Source organism: Hippopotamus amphibius, chromosome 1 (assembly GCF_030028045.1).
Source record: "Hippopotamus amphibius kiboko isolate mHipAmp2 chromosome 1, mHipAmp2.hap2, whole genome shotgun sequence".
Taxonomy (NCBI): Eukaryota; Metazoa; Chordata; class Mammalia; order Artiodactyla; family Hippopotamidae; genus Hippopotamus; species Hippopotamus amphibius.
Genome location: NC_080186.1, coordinates 114,239,333 through 114,253,535, shown reverse-complemented (window position 1 = coordinate 114,253,535; position 14,203 = coordinate 114,239,333). Strand labels below are relative to the sequence as shown.

General features: G+C 45.4%; 1 protein-coding gene across 2 annotated transcripts; it reads left to right on the top strand.

Annotated features, from left to right (window-relative positions):
- The first annotated feature begins 357 nt into the window (after nucleotides 1–357).
- On the top strand, nucleotides 358–8,248 carry RFX5 (regulatory factor X5). 2 transcript variants are annotated; one of them, XM_057723141.1, is made up of 10 exons: nucleotides 358–500; nucleotides 1,380–1,508; nucleotides 1,757–1,790; nucleotides 2,216–2,298; nucleotides 2,561–2,680; nucleotides 2,853–2,972; nucleotides 3,112–3,193; nucleotides 3,497–3,698; nucleotides 3,933–4,033; nucleotides 4,191–8,248. In XM_057723141.1, the coding sequence occupies exons 2-10, from the start codon at nucleotides 1,393–1,395 to the stop codon at nucleotides 5,172–5,174; spliced, it is 1,842 nt and encodes a 613-aa protein (XP_057579124.1). In that variant the 5' UTR covers nucleotides 358–500; nucleotides 1,380–1,392; the 3' UTR covers nucleotides 5,175–8,248. The 2 variants fall into 2 exon arrangements, with proteins under 2 accessions (XP_057579124.1, XP_057579133.1); XM_057723150.1 differs by lacking the exon at nucleotides 2,853–2,972 and having other exon boundaries at nucleotides 3,124–3,193.
- Nucleotides 8,249–14,203: the final 5,955 nt, after the last annotated feature.

Sequence of the window (14,203 nt, the reverse complement as noted above, 5' to 3'; positions counted from 1 at the left end):
CTACTACCTATAATTTTCCAGTTATTTTATCATCCATGGAATCTTTTCTTCCAGTAGCTCTGACGACCAAAGGCAAAACTGAAACACGGAAGGAGAAAGCAAAAGCAAAGAAAGCTCCAGAAGGAAGCGAGCTCCCGGTCTTTCGTCCTGCGGTCCCTTTAAGAGAAGAACATCTTGGGACTGGCAGTCCCAACCGACCCCAGTTTTAACCGAAACCTAACCCGGACTTCCCCCTCTTGACTCAAATAAGACCAACTTTGGATTTTCCCTCCCCTGTTGACCAATCAGATTCTGTTACCAGGCAGACTTTGGCTGCCGCCGGTGCGAGCCCTGCGCCTTCTGTCTCCGGGTGGCAGCGACGACCAATGGTAGAGCAGGCCGTCCGAGTATCTAGGCAGATCGGGGCTGTTCCAGCCATTCAGAAAAAAGAAAATAAAGCAACGCGCGAGCCCGCTGGGCCCAGGACCGTGGGGCTGGGCTGGAGTGAAGGTGGCTACGAGGTAGTTTCTCTTTCTCCCTTACCTTTATTGTTGCTTGTGTTGGAAGGCGACTGTTCAAAGGTAGGGAGGGGGCGATATGAGTTGGGACGAGAGCAGAAAAAGATTTTTGGCTGTATTTTCAACTGCTTCTTCACCCATGTGCACGTGCCCCGAATCTGGGACCCCATTCCCGTAACCGGGTTTCCTACGCCCAGCCCAAGGAGTTCCGCTACCCTGAACCCCCGACTTAGCAGCAGCGCGGGATTGAGTGGAGGGGGAAGGGAGGGAGGTGGGGGCGCGCGTCAGGATGGGATGTTGAGGGAGATGACGTAGGGGCCGGCGACGTGGGGAGGGGAGCTGCGGGGGAAGCCGTGGCGAGATTAAGTAATGAGAACTTGGGCCCAGTTTTTTCCAAGCCTGAAAGGGCAGAAAATGTTCGTATCCTTTCTGACCTCCCAGGCAGATTCAGTGGTGAGGAGTATATTAGAGAATTAAACAACTTTGTCTTGTGGTTGTTATTGTTGATTTTGAGGGGAAGGCGGGCAGTATGGGGTCAGAGGCAGAAATGAAAAAATCTAACGTAGATTCCCAAACCCCCCATCTCTTCCTTTACAGTTTTCCACATTTAGGAGACTGCAGAAAGGTGGGGCGGATAGAATGGAGATGACAGAGGTCTCTTTGGGTATATATGGGCCTGGAGGAGTCATGAAATAATTTCTGATTTTTGGAGAAGGCAAGTGTTAGAGAAAGACCATTGGGGAAACTTGGAGGCTTTCTTTCCGGTGTTTTGTTTTTTGTTTTTTGTTTTTGTCTTTCTGGGTAGAGAGATGAGGAGCGCCCTGGGGCCTCCAGGAGGGAAGGGAAGTTAAATCTTCTTGTCCTGTCTTCTCCCAACTCTAGCCCTCATGCAGGGATGGCAGAAGATGAACCTGTTGCTAAGAGCCCAAAGACTGGGGGAAGGGCCCCCTCAGGTAGTGCTGAGGCAGGGGAACCCACCACCCTTCTTCAGAGGCTCCGAGGTACCATTTCGTAAGTACTCATCACCACCTCTAAACCACATTCCAGACCTGGGTATAGATCCCTGTAGCACTTCATTTCCTCTGTACATGACCGGCCCCTCCCGAGCAAGTGCATCCGACCAGGGGAGATTCTTCATCATGGTAGCAGTCCTTGAGCACCTGCTAGGCTTTTCAGACCTCTTCCTCTCCCTGGCAATCAGACATAGGGATGGGAAAAAATCTTGCGTATGACCTCCAGCTTTCTCCTCTCCTCCACAGCAAGGCCGTGCAGAACAAAGTAGAGGGAATCCTGGTGAGTATGTTGGGGAAGAGGGCAATAGAGGGGGAGAACTGGTGGGAGATGAGGATGGTGAGGATATGAGTAAGAAAGGTTTATGTGAGAGAGTGAGTGTAATCTACCCTGTCAGAAGGTAATTGGCTTTGCAGCTTGCTATCACTTTGACCCCTTGAGCATCTCACTTCATCTCTGTGACCTCTTGTGTAGAAGCCCAGTAGAAATAAAATCAGAGTTGATCCCCTCCACTCCCTTTCTCACCTTGGTAGCCCCTAAGGGCTTCTCAGGGCACAGTGAGCACCCAGCCTCAAATCATGTCCAAGGTCCTTTGTCAGCCTGACAGTCACTATGTCAGCTAGACTTTTTAGTAAGGATCAGAGGGTCCTATTTTGGGTCCTTCTTGGCCTTATTATTTCTCCTGCCTCTGTTCCTCCCTACCTCAGCAAGATGTACAGAAATTCTCAGACAACGACAAGTTGTATCTCTACCTTCAGCTCCCCTCAGGGCCCAGTACTGGAGACAAAAGGTAGGTTTGGTGCTAGCGTTTTAGATATCAGAAGTTCTGATTCTTAAAGAAAGGCTCCCTAAAAGGGGGTGGGGTGAATAGGAATCCTCATAACAGCTATCCTTAGTGGGGAAGAAAAGTCCCTGTCCTGCCTTGGTTTACCAGGGAAAGGTGGATTCTGGAAGCACTGATTCAGTCCAGCACTACTGAGGTGATAATTTGGACAGAATCCGGGCAGCTGTTGAGATGTTAGTAATACTTGTCTCTTTTATTTCTCTTGCAGCTCAGAGCCAAGTACGCTCAGCAATGAGGAGTACATGTATGCATATAGGTGGATTCGCAACCACCTAGAAGAGCATACCGACACCTGCCTGCCAAAACAGAGTGTTTATGATGCCTATCGGTGGGTGGATGGGGTCTGGGTGGGATGGTGGGCCTAGGACTACCCTCTCATCCCTGGAGAGCTCCCTGCCTTGATAGAGCCTGACTTCTTAAAGGGTTTCCCAACCTTGATCCCTAGGGACCCTCCGAACCATCCCCTACACACAATCCCCCTCTGTCCCCCACTCACTCAGGAAGTACTGTGAGAGCCTTGCCTGTTGCCGCCCACTCAGCACAGCCAACTTTGGCAAAATCATCAGAGAGATCTTCCCTGACATCAAGGCCCGAAGGCTTGGAGGCCGGGGCCAGTCCAAGTATCCTTGACTGGAGAGGTTGGGCTAGAGGACCTGGGGAGGAAAACGTAGGATGTGCAGAGCCAGGAGTGGAAACAACCCAACCTTCCTAAGGGGCTTGGTGACCTCCATGTGTTCGTTGCCCCTTAACTTACATCAGATATTGCTACAGTGGCATACGAAGGAAGACCTTGGTATCGATGCCGCCCTTGCCAGGACTTGACCTAAAGGGCTCTGAGAGCGTAAGTAACAAAAAACCCTCCGATCGCACGCTTCTCTCCGAGGTAGACGTTAGAGGACTTGGGGAGATGTTTCAAGGCCTAACACAGACGAGGCCATTCTGCACACAGTTTCTGGGTGTACAGGCTATGCCCTTCTGCCTGCCCTACAGCTGACGCAGAGGCGGAAGAGAATTTGCGGGCTTCTGGCATGGGATGATGGAGGCTACTCCCACCCCTGGTCTGATCCTATGGCCACACTGGCGTCTGAGAGGGGAAGGGGGTCCTTTGTTCAGAGTGTGATTGGGCGTGTCCTTCCCCCCGCAGCCAGAAGTGGGCCCGGAAGTAGCCCCAGCACCTCGGGATGAACTGGTGGAAGCAGCCTGTGCCCTGACCTGCGACTGGGCGGAGCGAATCTTGAAACGGTCCTTCAGTTCCATTGTCGAGGTGGCCCGCTTCCTGCTACAGCAGCATCTGATCTCTGCCCGATCCGCGCATGCCCATGTGCTCAAGGCTATGGGGCTGGCTGGTGGGTGGACCCCCTCTTACGTTCTGAGAAACCCTCAGCCACGTTCAACCTCAAAGGCCCTCCCACATCCTAGGATAGAGACACCTTGGATTTGCCTTCTATTCCTAGAGACCATTCTAGGACATGCCGTAGACCACCTTCTTTCCCCTGCCTCTACCAGTCAGTCAGTCAGAATTGCCTCCCTCCTCCATTCTGTTTCCTCCTCACCTGTTACCTTTTCTGGCACATCTGCAGAAGAGGATGAACATGCCCCTCGGGAACGGTCATCTAAGTCCAAGAATGGTGTAGAGAACCTGGAGGGTGGAGCCCATAAGAGACCAGAGAGACAGGCCCAGGTAAGGAAGCTGATGCATTTGACCTTGCTCCCCTGGGTTGGTTGGGGGTTTAGTATATCCTTCCCCCAGAGGGTCCAGTACTTTTTCACCTCCTGTGTCTGTATTTCCTCCATTGTCCAGTGTTCCTACTTATTGTGTTCTTCTCTTTACTTTTTAGCCTCCTAAGGAGCTGGACCCCCGGGCTGGGGCTGGCACCCCAGCACGTGGAGAGCGAAAGAAGAGTGTAGTGGAGAGCCCGGCGCCAGCAGCCAGTAACCCACAGGTCAATGCCCTCGTGGCCCGGCTGCCTCTGCTCCTCCCTCGGGCCCCTCGCTCGCTTATTCCGCCCCTCCGAGTCTCTCCACCCGTGCTGGCCCCCAGGCTTTCTGCAGGCACTCTGAAAATGGCTACCCTGCCTCTGCCCGCTAGGGCTGGGGGGCCCCAAGCAGCTGTCCCCATCATTAACATGCTCTTACCAACTGTTCCTGCTCTGCCTGGACCTGGGCCCGGGCAGGCTCCACCTGGGGGGCTCACTCAGCCGCGGGGCACGGAGAACAGGGAAGTGGGCATAGGTGGTGACCCGGGGCCCCACGACAGGGGTGTCAAGAGGACAGCTGAAGTACCTGTGAGTGAGGCCAGTGGGCAGGACCCACCAGCTAAAGCAACAAAGCAGGATATAGAGGATACAGGAAGTGATGCCAGAAGAAAACGGGGGCGCCCTCGAAAAAAATCAGGTGGAAGTAGGGAAAGGAATTCTACCCCTGACAAGTCAGCAGCTGCCGTGGACTCTGCCCCGTCCCCGAGGTTCCCACTGGAGACGTGGGCCTCTGGAGGGGAAAGCAACTCAGCTGGAGGGTCAGAGAGGCCAGGGCCAATGGGAGAGGCTGAGAAGGAGATGCTTGCCCAAGGTCAGGAGGATGGGGCTGCTTCCAGAGGAGGAAGGGGCCCCAGTTCCCGCCATGCCAAAGAAGCAGAAGATAAAATTCCTCCTGTCACCCCAAAAGTGAGTGTCATCAAGGGCAGTAGAATCCAAAAGGAGGCTCTTCACTTGGTCACGGGAGAGGTGGACACTGCAGCACAGGGTAATAAAGACTTAAAGGGGCACGTGCTTCAAAGTTCCTTACCCCATGAGCGGAAAGACCCCAAAGCAACACCCCCATGACAGGTATGTGGGGAAGAGTGTTTATAGCCCAGTGTGAACTCCACCTGCCTGCCTAGTAGAGGCCCTTCCTAGCACTTGCTTCTCACGCGGCTCTTCGTTCTCTTCTGTGTGGACAGCCGAGGCACCCTGTCTTACACAGTGCCTAGTTCTCGCCTCTCACCTTTCCAGCTCAACACCCTCGGCTTTAGAGTCACTAATAAATCTCTAGTGACCCTCTTTCCTGGATTCCTGCACTATCCTGTGGAACTACAGGGATGGAGTATGGTGAATGTGTAGGTTAGGAATCTTTCAGTTTTAAATCATAGAAAACCTAACTCAAATTGGCTTAAAAATAAAAGATTTATTGGCTCACATGACTGTAAAGTCCAGAGGTAGTGCTGGCTCCAGGTAAAACTGATCCAATGGCTCAGTGTGTCTTTAAATATCTGATTGATTTTCTTCCCCCACTGCTCCACCTTCTGTAGGGTCATCTTAAGTGTGGTCCACCTCATGGCTGAGAGCAGTCCTCGGAGCATTTTACGCCAGGAATCCTAGCAAAAGCCCTAAGTTTCACTCTAGTTAGGCCAGCCTGGGTCACATGCCCAGCCCTAACCAGTCACCTTGGCCAGGAGAGTGGTACATGCTCATTTGCTTATTTATTCTACATCATGGACTTCACCTTTTGAAAAAAAGGGCAGGAGCAGCCTCCTTAGAATCACATAGTTCCCTCAATGGAAACTGGGAGGGGAGAGCTGACACCTGGCCACTGCTCTGAAGTACCACCCGTGGTTTTAGCTTGCTAGTCTGAGATCAGCTGTACCTGCTTCCTTTTTTCCAAATAGTCTTGGATTTTCCTTGCTGCAGCTATAATCTCTTTCCTCTTGTTCTAGCCTCAGAAAGAATGAGAAGGAGGTCATTCTCCTTTAGGGACTATCTCTTTAGTCTCATTTAGATGACAATGCCCTTTTTTTTCCCACCTACATCTCAGAGATGGATATCCTTCCTTTTCCTGTTTCCGAATTTTAGTTTTCTCCTCATTCCCTATCCTCCACCCTAACTGCCTCTTTCACCAAATAGAGTGAAAGATTTACTCCCTAGTCATTTTATTAAATTCATTCTGTATCCACCAGGTGTCAGTCTTCTGTCATGTATGTGTCAGGACTTAGCCAGGATTGTGGGGCTTAGGCTGTGTGTATGGAAGGGGTTAGCTGTGCATATCAGGGAGCACCAGTGGGAAGGGAATCCAGGTATATATTTGGGAAAAGCAGTAAAGCAGCTGATATTGAGGACCTACTTTGTCTTCTGCACAGAGTAGCTTCTGTCAGGGATTCTCAGTTTTCTTTCAGGGAGCCTTCATTTGTTCATTTATTTACACCACTGCAAATTTTTAAAAATTATAATATGTAATGTTTGATATCTATAAGGAATATATTTAACATGAATAAATTATGAAGCATATTAATTAAATGACCCATCACCCAATTTGTACATTAAAACATTAGAAATACTATTGAATTTCTTGTGTTCTTCCCCTGTCCTATCCTGCCTCTCCGGAGAGGTAACCACTATCCTTAATTTTGTGTTTATTAATTACCTGCCATATATATATATGGGATATATATCCCCTCCATATGTGTATATATTCTTTAAAAAAGTATTATTCAATTTTGCTTTTTAACTTCACAAAATTTAATTCTCGAATACTCCCCTGTGGTTTGCTTTTTTTTTTCACTTAACATTATTTCTAAGATTCATCCATGTTGTAGATATCCATTATTCGTTGTTGTTGTTTTTCCAGCTCTTTATTGGAGTATAATTGCTTTACACTGTTGTGCCAGTTTCTGCTGTACAACAAAGTAAATCAGCAATATTTATACATATATCCCAATATCCCCTTTTTCTTGAGCTTCCCTCCCATCCTTTCTATTCCCACCCCTCTAGGTCATCATCCATCGAGTTGATCTCCCTGTGTTATGCAGCAGCTTCCCACTAGCTATTTTATATTCGGTAGTGTATATATGTCAGTGCTACTCTGTCACTTCATCCCAGGTCCCCTCCCCCGCCGCCCCCCCGCCCCGCCCGGCTGTGTCCTCAAGTCCGTTCTCTACATCTGCATCTTTATTCCTGCCCTGCCACTGGGTTCATCAGTACCATTTTTTTAGATTCCATATATATGCGTTAGCATACGGTATTTGTTTTTCTCTTTCTGGCTTACTTGGCTCTGTATGACATACTTAGGTCCATCCACCTGACTACAAATAACTCGATTTCATTCCTTTTTATGGCTGATATTCATTTTTATCCACATAACATTTCAAGTGCATAAACCACAATTTGCGCATCCACCTATCAATGGACATTTGGGTTGTTCCCAGTTTTTTGCTGTTGCACATAATGCTGCTACTAACATTCTTGTACAGGTTAGTGCCTTTGTTTTTAGTAAGATTTCTAAGAAGGTTTCTAAGATGGTTCCTTTGGTCTGTACACCCTCTGATTTGGAGACTGTTCCCTCTTGTCTCATTCTCTAAAAGAGTTTACATCAGATTGAAATGGACCATCCCTTGAAAATTTGATAAAACATACTAAGACATCTGAGCCTGGCATTTCTTTGTGGGAAACATTTTAACTATTGATTCAATTCCTTTAATAATTGTAGGCTATTTGGGCTTTCTATTTCTCCTTGAGTCAATTTAGGTAAAATGTTTTCCTAGAATTTTGTGCATTTTATGTCATTTTTTTGAAATGAAATTTCTTCCATGTTCTTTTTTGCCTCTGCTCCCTGGGTAGTCGTGCCCTCCTTTTCATTTCTACTGTTTACTTGTGCCTTCGTTTTTTCCCCTTTGACCAACTACACCAGAAATTTATTTTACTTGTCTGATTTTAGCTGTGGCTTTGGGCTTTGTTGATCCTAAGCATAATATATTTGTTTTCCACTTCATTAATTATGAATCTTATCTATAATATTTCTTTCTGCTTTCTTTAGATTTAATTTTAGGTTCTTCTGCAACATCTTAATTTTAATCTTAATTTTTACCTAATTAATTTTCAAGCTCTCTTTTTTCTATTATAAGTTTTTAAGGATTCACTTCCCTATAGTCTCCAAATTTTTCTGTTTAAAGTATTTAAATTATTACTTAGTTCTAAGAATATTTAAATTACTTTTATGACTTTTTTTGATTCATGATTTAGAAAAGTTTTATAAGTTTCCAAAATCTGGATATTTAAAAATTTATCTTTTTGATATTGATTTTCTGTTTAATCATTTGTGCTCAGAAAATGTGGCCTCTATGATACCAATTCTTTGAAATTTGTTGTGTGTTATTTTATGTTCTGTAACGTATCTTGGATGTCTAAATCTGTTTTATTGTTTTCTGCTGACTCCTGCCCATGACAGCTTGTTTCCTTGTATATTTTGTATTTTTGGATTTTGAGCTCCTATTTTGTTAAACTTAATCTAAGGGAATCCAGTGGGCCTAAATTGGGGATACTTTCCTCCAGAGAGGATTTGCATTTGTTTCTGCCAGGAGACAAAGGGTGCTCCTTCTCTGGGACTGTGTTAGCTCCTTCAAGAGTCCCAATTTAATTCAGGAGCCCCAGGTTTTCTCCCCTGCTTTGGCCAGGCCCAGGCCTGAGCCTCTGTTCCCAGTAATGATACTGGCATTTGCCCCCAGGGCAAGGCTGCTTCTACTGCGTGTTGCTCATCCTTCATCCGGTTTTCAGCTCAATGTTATTTTTCCTTTCTTTAGTGATCTATTCTACTTTCTGATGAGCCCAGCAAAGTGGTAAACATTATGTTTGCTATAATTTATCCAGGATCCAGGTGTATTCTGGTAAGAGAGCCCTTCTTCTTCTCCGTGATGCCAGAAATAGGAGTCCATTACTGTGGTTTTGACATTTCCCTTCTTGTTTTTTTAAGACTTAGGCACTTGTTGGAAGCTAGTTGACTTAGGCACTGTCTTCAAGTCAATAATGATCACAGCACAGTGTGAGTTATTATGTTAGCAGTAAGCACAGAGAGCTGTGGGAGCCCAGAGGAATAGCATATATGTCAGACAGGGATCAGAAATGACTTCCTAGTAGAGGTGGGTAGGACAAGTCTAACTCATAAAGCAAGGACAGAACAACAGAAGCCATGTGGTAAAAAGAGCTAAATCATGATACTCATTCTGCTGCATAAGAGCTGTGTATTCAAAGAGATTGAATCATTTGGGAAGGCTTAATGGAAAAGGTAGGCTTGAGTTAAGCCTTTAAGGTAAGTAGAGCTTAAATAGGGAAAAAAGAGGAGGGCATTCCAGGAAAAGCAGGGGTCTGGGGATATGGGATGTGAGTAAAGACATGGCAGTACAGCCCAGTAAAGAGACCTGTCAGGCAGAAGGGATGTATATGAACAAGAGTAAGAAACTGGAAGATGAACACACAACCACTGAATGAATGGTTGAAAGTTTTCCGTTGATTGAATGAATGAATGAAAGGTATGAAGTTTGCATTAGAGGATGGAGGAACTGAAGTCAAATAGAAAGAGCCAGGCAGCTGTTGCCATTATCCATGTGGGAGGAGATGAGGGACTAGACCAGGCTGCTGACACATTAGAGATGATAGGCATTGGGAAAAATAAACCACTGGTGATAAAACAGATAGAAGCAACCGAGGGAATACTGGCCTCACCATGATTGGGTTTGGGGATGTATCCATTCACTTTGGGAGTCCAGACCACAGGATGACTTTGAGATTTATATGAATATTACAGGGTTTTTAAGTAGCCTATTTTAAATTTTTACCCTATTTTACAAATCTAACATGAAACAAAAAGTTATTCTTCTGTAGTTCAGGCAATCTTCAGTTTATTAGATGAAGGGCTAAACTAAGGTTTTGGGGACTGCCTACTGCTTCCTCTCTACCATTCCCTATTCTCTGCCCTATACCCTGTTCCCTGTTCCCATTTTTGTCTTTTTTCATTTTAGCCCTATCATAAATTAAGTTAGAGGTAATTTATAATTTACTAAAATTTGAAATAATCTTTTGCTATTAAGTCAAGATAATATGTCTAGTTTATGGCCTCAAATAAATGAATTTATTGTTTATTTTTGTGGACAAAAATCAATTTTCTTAAAAAAAAATCAAATACCACATTGTAAATGGGGGAATTAATGTCATTATATAGTTGTCTAAGTGTTTTGTCTAGTGTTTTGGTTCATAAGTAGGGCCTACTCCTTTGTCTAGGATCGTCCTGCTGCCTTCATCCTATGAGGTAAAGCTAATCATAACATATATATATATATATATATAATGCAATATTTCTTAAGAAATGTTCATGAAGAGGCATTTGCTTAGAGGAAAGAGCATGAATTCAGTTCAAATCTTAGCTTTACCACTTTCCATATGATTTTGAACACTTATTTAGTCCAGTTTTTTCAAACTGGAATCAAAAATAGATTGCAACTCATTAGTGGGTTGTGAAACTGATTTATCAGGATGCAAAACAGTGTTTTTAAAAAGGGAAATAAAACAGAAAATAGCATGCATTGCATATAGTAAGGGTAAGCATTGCCTCATGAAACTTTTATTTCAGTGAAGACATGTCTGTAAGCTCCTCAGTGGTCGTGATTATAAAATCTATTTCTCATTGTGGGTTGAAGTAAAACAGTTTCAAAAAACAATGACTTAACCATTCTGAAGCTCAGTTTCCATTAAATAAAATCTCTTTCACAGGGTTGTCGTGAAGAATAAATGAGGTAATGTTTGTATTCATACACAGTAGGAGCCCACAAGCAATAACTGTAGCAGCTTCTTTTTCTTTTCTCTGAAAAAAAGCTCATAATATCTATGGTTCAGAACTCTTTATAAGTTCTTTAACCATAGGGGTGTTTAAAATATAACCGGAGCTGTAGTATAACCTGGGTCCCCTAGTTTTACCAACTTTTGATGAAGAAGCCAATTTTGTTCCCCAATTTGATGACATTTAAATAAATAAATGACATTACTTGACCCTATTGGTCCTTTCCTGCCCTCACACCCCAAGAAGCCACATGCACACATGCTTTCCCACCAAAGTAAGAGGCTTCAGGACAGTATGAGTTCCTATAGGGTCACCATGTACATGGGTCATGCATGTACAACCATCTATACCTGTAGCAGCTCCCTGGGACCTAAGATAGAGGTAAGTGGTGGGTTGTTGTTTTTTTCTATCAAAAGAGAATCTAAAAAGTAATTTCAGTGTGATGTTAGTAAATATTTCTATTTCATTAATTCATTTATGAAAGAGAACTATTTTCCCAAAACAACGACAAAAAAAAAAAATCAGACAATTGGCACTGTTCTGCATTTTTGGAAATCTCTCTGTTGCTTGACTGGATTCTTATATCTGCTTCTGCATTCAATCTGTTACTGTGTCAACAAATATAAACATTTTTTCCTACCTGTGGTAGAAACTAAGGATACAGCTAGGATACAAAGATAAATCCTTTTCTGCCTTGAGGAGCTCAGACTACAGGGGGTTGGAGACCCAGAAACAGAGGGAAACAAAGCAACCTCCAAAAGAAGGCAGAAAGACAAAGTCATAAAGAGAGGCAAAGAAATTTACACATAAGAGCCCTTAGAGGGGCTTCCCTGGTCGCGCAGTGGTTAAGAATCCGCCTGCCAATGCAGGGGACATGGGTTTGAGCCCTGGGCCAGGAAGATCCCACATGCCGCGGAGCAACTAAGCCCATTCACCACAACTACTGAGCCTGTGCTCTAGAGCCAATGAGCCACAACTACTGAAGCCCACGCACCTAGAGCCTGTGCTCCGCGACAAAAGAAGCCACCGCACTGAGAAGCCCATGCACGGCAATGAAAAGTAGCCTTCGGTCTCCGCAACTAGAGAAAGCCCATGTGCAGCAATGAAGACCCTACACGGTCAATAAATTTATTTCTTAAAAAAAAAAGAACATTTGAAAGAAAATAAAAGAGCCCTTAGAGCTATAAACCAGAAAACTTGAAACAAAGTCTTCTACCTAATAATACTGTGGCGGAGGGGGGGTGGGGGGTGGGGGGGGTGGGTTCTCAGTTTATAAAGGACTTATAACTGCTGTAGCTACAAAAAGTTCCTGCTTAAAGTTTGAACAGAGATGTTACTGGAAAAAAAAAAAACTTCCTCTTATAAAAAATAAGGTTGTCACTTCTCTTTTTACCGTTTCAAAAAGCTGGTCTTACAGCCCTTGGGGGGATGGATGTGTGACATTTTAAACTCTAGGGTAAAGCAGGGTCATCCCCTCTCCATACTTGCCAGACAGCTGACTGGGATCTGGCCAAGAGCTGCTAGGCCTGACAGGTGGACTGGTGATTCCCCACTCCAGAGCAGTGGTGACAAATTCAAACTATCTTTGGCACTCTTGGCCTCTTTGCTCATCTTTCATTACTGTATTCCTGCTTTAACCTAGCTTATCAACTTGCCCTCCCATGATATGAGCAAATTCCCTTCAGAATGCTCTCTCCTCTTTTTTGTTTGGCTGGATCATTTCCAATATCTCTTCTATGACCTGGCTCACAATATTTTTGAGAAAATTTCATTCATTCATTCATTCATTCATCATATACAGAGTTGGCCTTCTGTATTAATTAACAATACGTTCCTTCAGCAATCGGGTACCCCATTTGTTCTACTTTTGTACATACTGCACGTTATACATAGGTATTTTCAAGCTATTAATCTTTTTTTTTAATAAATTTTATTTATTGGTTGCATTGAGTCTTCGTTGCTGCACACAGGCTTTCTCTAGTTGCCGCGAGCGGGCTACTCTTCATTGCAGTGCGTGGGCTTCTCATCGCTGGGACATCTCTTGTTGAGGAGCACGGGCTCTAGGCGTGTGGGCTGCAGTAGTTGTGGCACATGGGCTCAGTAGTTGTGGGTCACAGGCTCTAGAGTGCAGGTTCAATAGTTGTGGCGCATGGGCTTAGTAGCTCCAAGGCACATGGGATCTACCCGGCCCAGGGATCGAACGGGTGTCCCCTATATTGGCAGGCGGATTCGCAACCAATGTGCTACCTAGGAAGTCCCCAAGCTATTAGTCTTTATTCTGCCTCCCAAACACTGAAGCAGTGACCCTCTTTCCTTTCGTCATATATCCTATATTATTGTCCCAATAATAGTAATATAGTACTGTGTATAGTAGTAATCTGTACTCTCTTTTAATCCTCACAAAACCCTGTAAAGTGTTAATATTCTTGGATCCACTTTGCAGACATAGAAACGGAGGTTCACAGAGGTTAAATCAGTCATTCCAAATCAAACAGCCTTTAAGTGGCAGGGAAGGTGGCGTCCACGATCTGGGCTCAAATAACTAGCCCCAGTGTAGAATATTAAGTAAGGCCCTTTGAGGATTGGGACAGAGGTTCTGACGGAAAAGGTTCCTAGCCAATAAACTGACAAATACACAAAACCAACCCCAGAAGTCCATTTGCGGGGCGTATTTTCTGTTTATTTAGTTTTATACTGTTTGGCTTTGTTTGGAAGGAGTGATTATACCCTCCAAGCTTTTGTCATTTCACTCACCTCTCCCAACCTGGCCCTGTCCAGCCCCTCGCTGGCTGGATCGAGGTCCGGACGCTGGAGGCCAAAGGCTGCCCAAGCAGGTGGTGACCTCGGAGGCAGAACCGCGGCCTCGAGTCGCGCCGCTAACGGTGAAAGACTGACACGGTTGGACCGCGCCATTCCCCCAAGCGATAAGGGGCGTAATCTTGGCACTTGTCCTTAAAGATGAGTAGGAAAAGGACAGTGAAGGTGACTGTCTTCCCCGCCTGCCCTTTGTCTTTCTGCTGTCCAGCCGGATCCCCAGCGTCCATCCCCCGACCTGCTTTACTAAGGGAGTCTTGTGGAGTAAGGGAGGGTGAAAGCCACGGACTGCAATTACGGTAACCTGGTTGCTGACTCGAACGGGCTCATTTACATATAATTTGCATGCTCCTGTGCTTCCTGGAGTACTCGAGAAGTCTGCACTCCTCCAACAGGGTGCCCACGCCTGCCTGCCTGCCACACTGCCGCTCTCTGCTCTGGGCCGGGAGCCCCTGCCCCT

Excerpts from the sequence above, each read along its gene's own strand:
- RFX5 (XM_057723141.1), top strand. The coding sequence starts at position 1,393 with ATGGCAGAAGATGAACCTGTTGCTAAGAGCCCAAAGACTGGGGGAAGG. Across the intron at positions 1,509-1,756 it reads AGGCTCCGAGGTACCATTTC|CAAGGCCGTGCAGAACAAAG; the intron begins GTAAGTACTCAT and ends TCTCCTCCACAG. Across the intron at positions 1,791-2,215 it reads ACAAAGTAGAGGGAATCCTG|CAAGATGTACAGAAATTCTC; the intron begins GTGAGTATGTTG and ends TCCCTACCTCAG.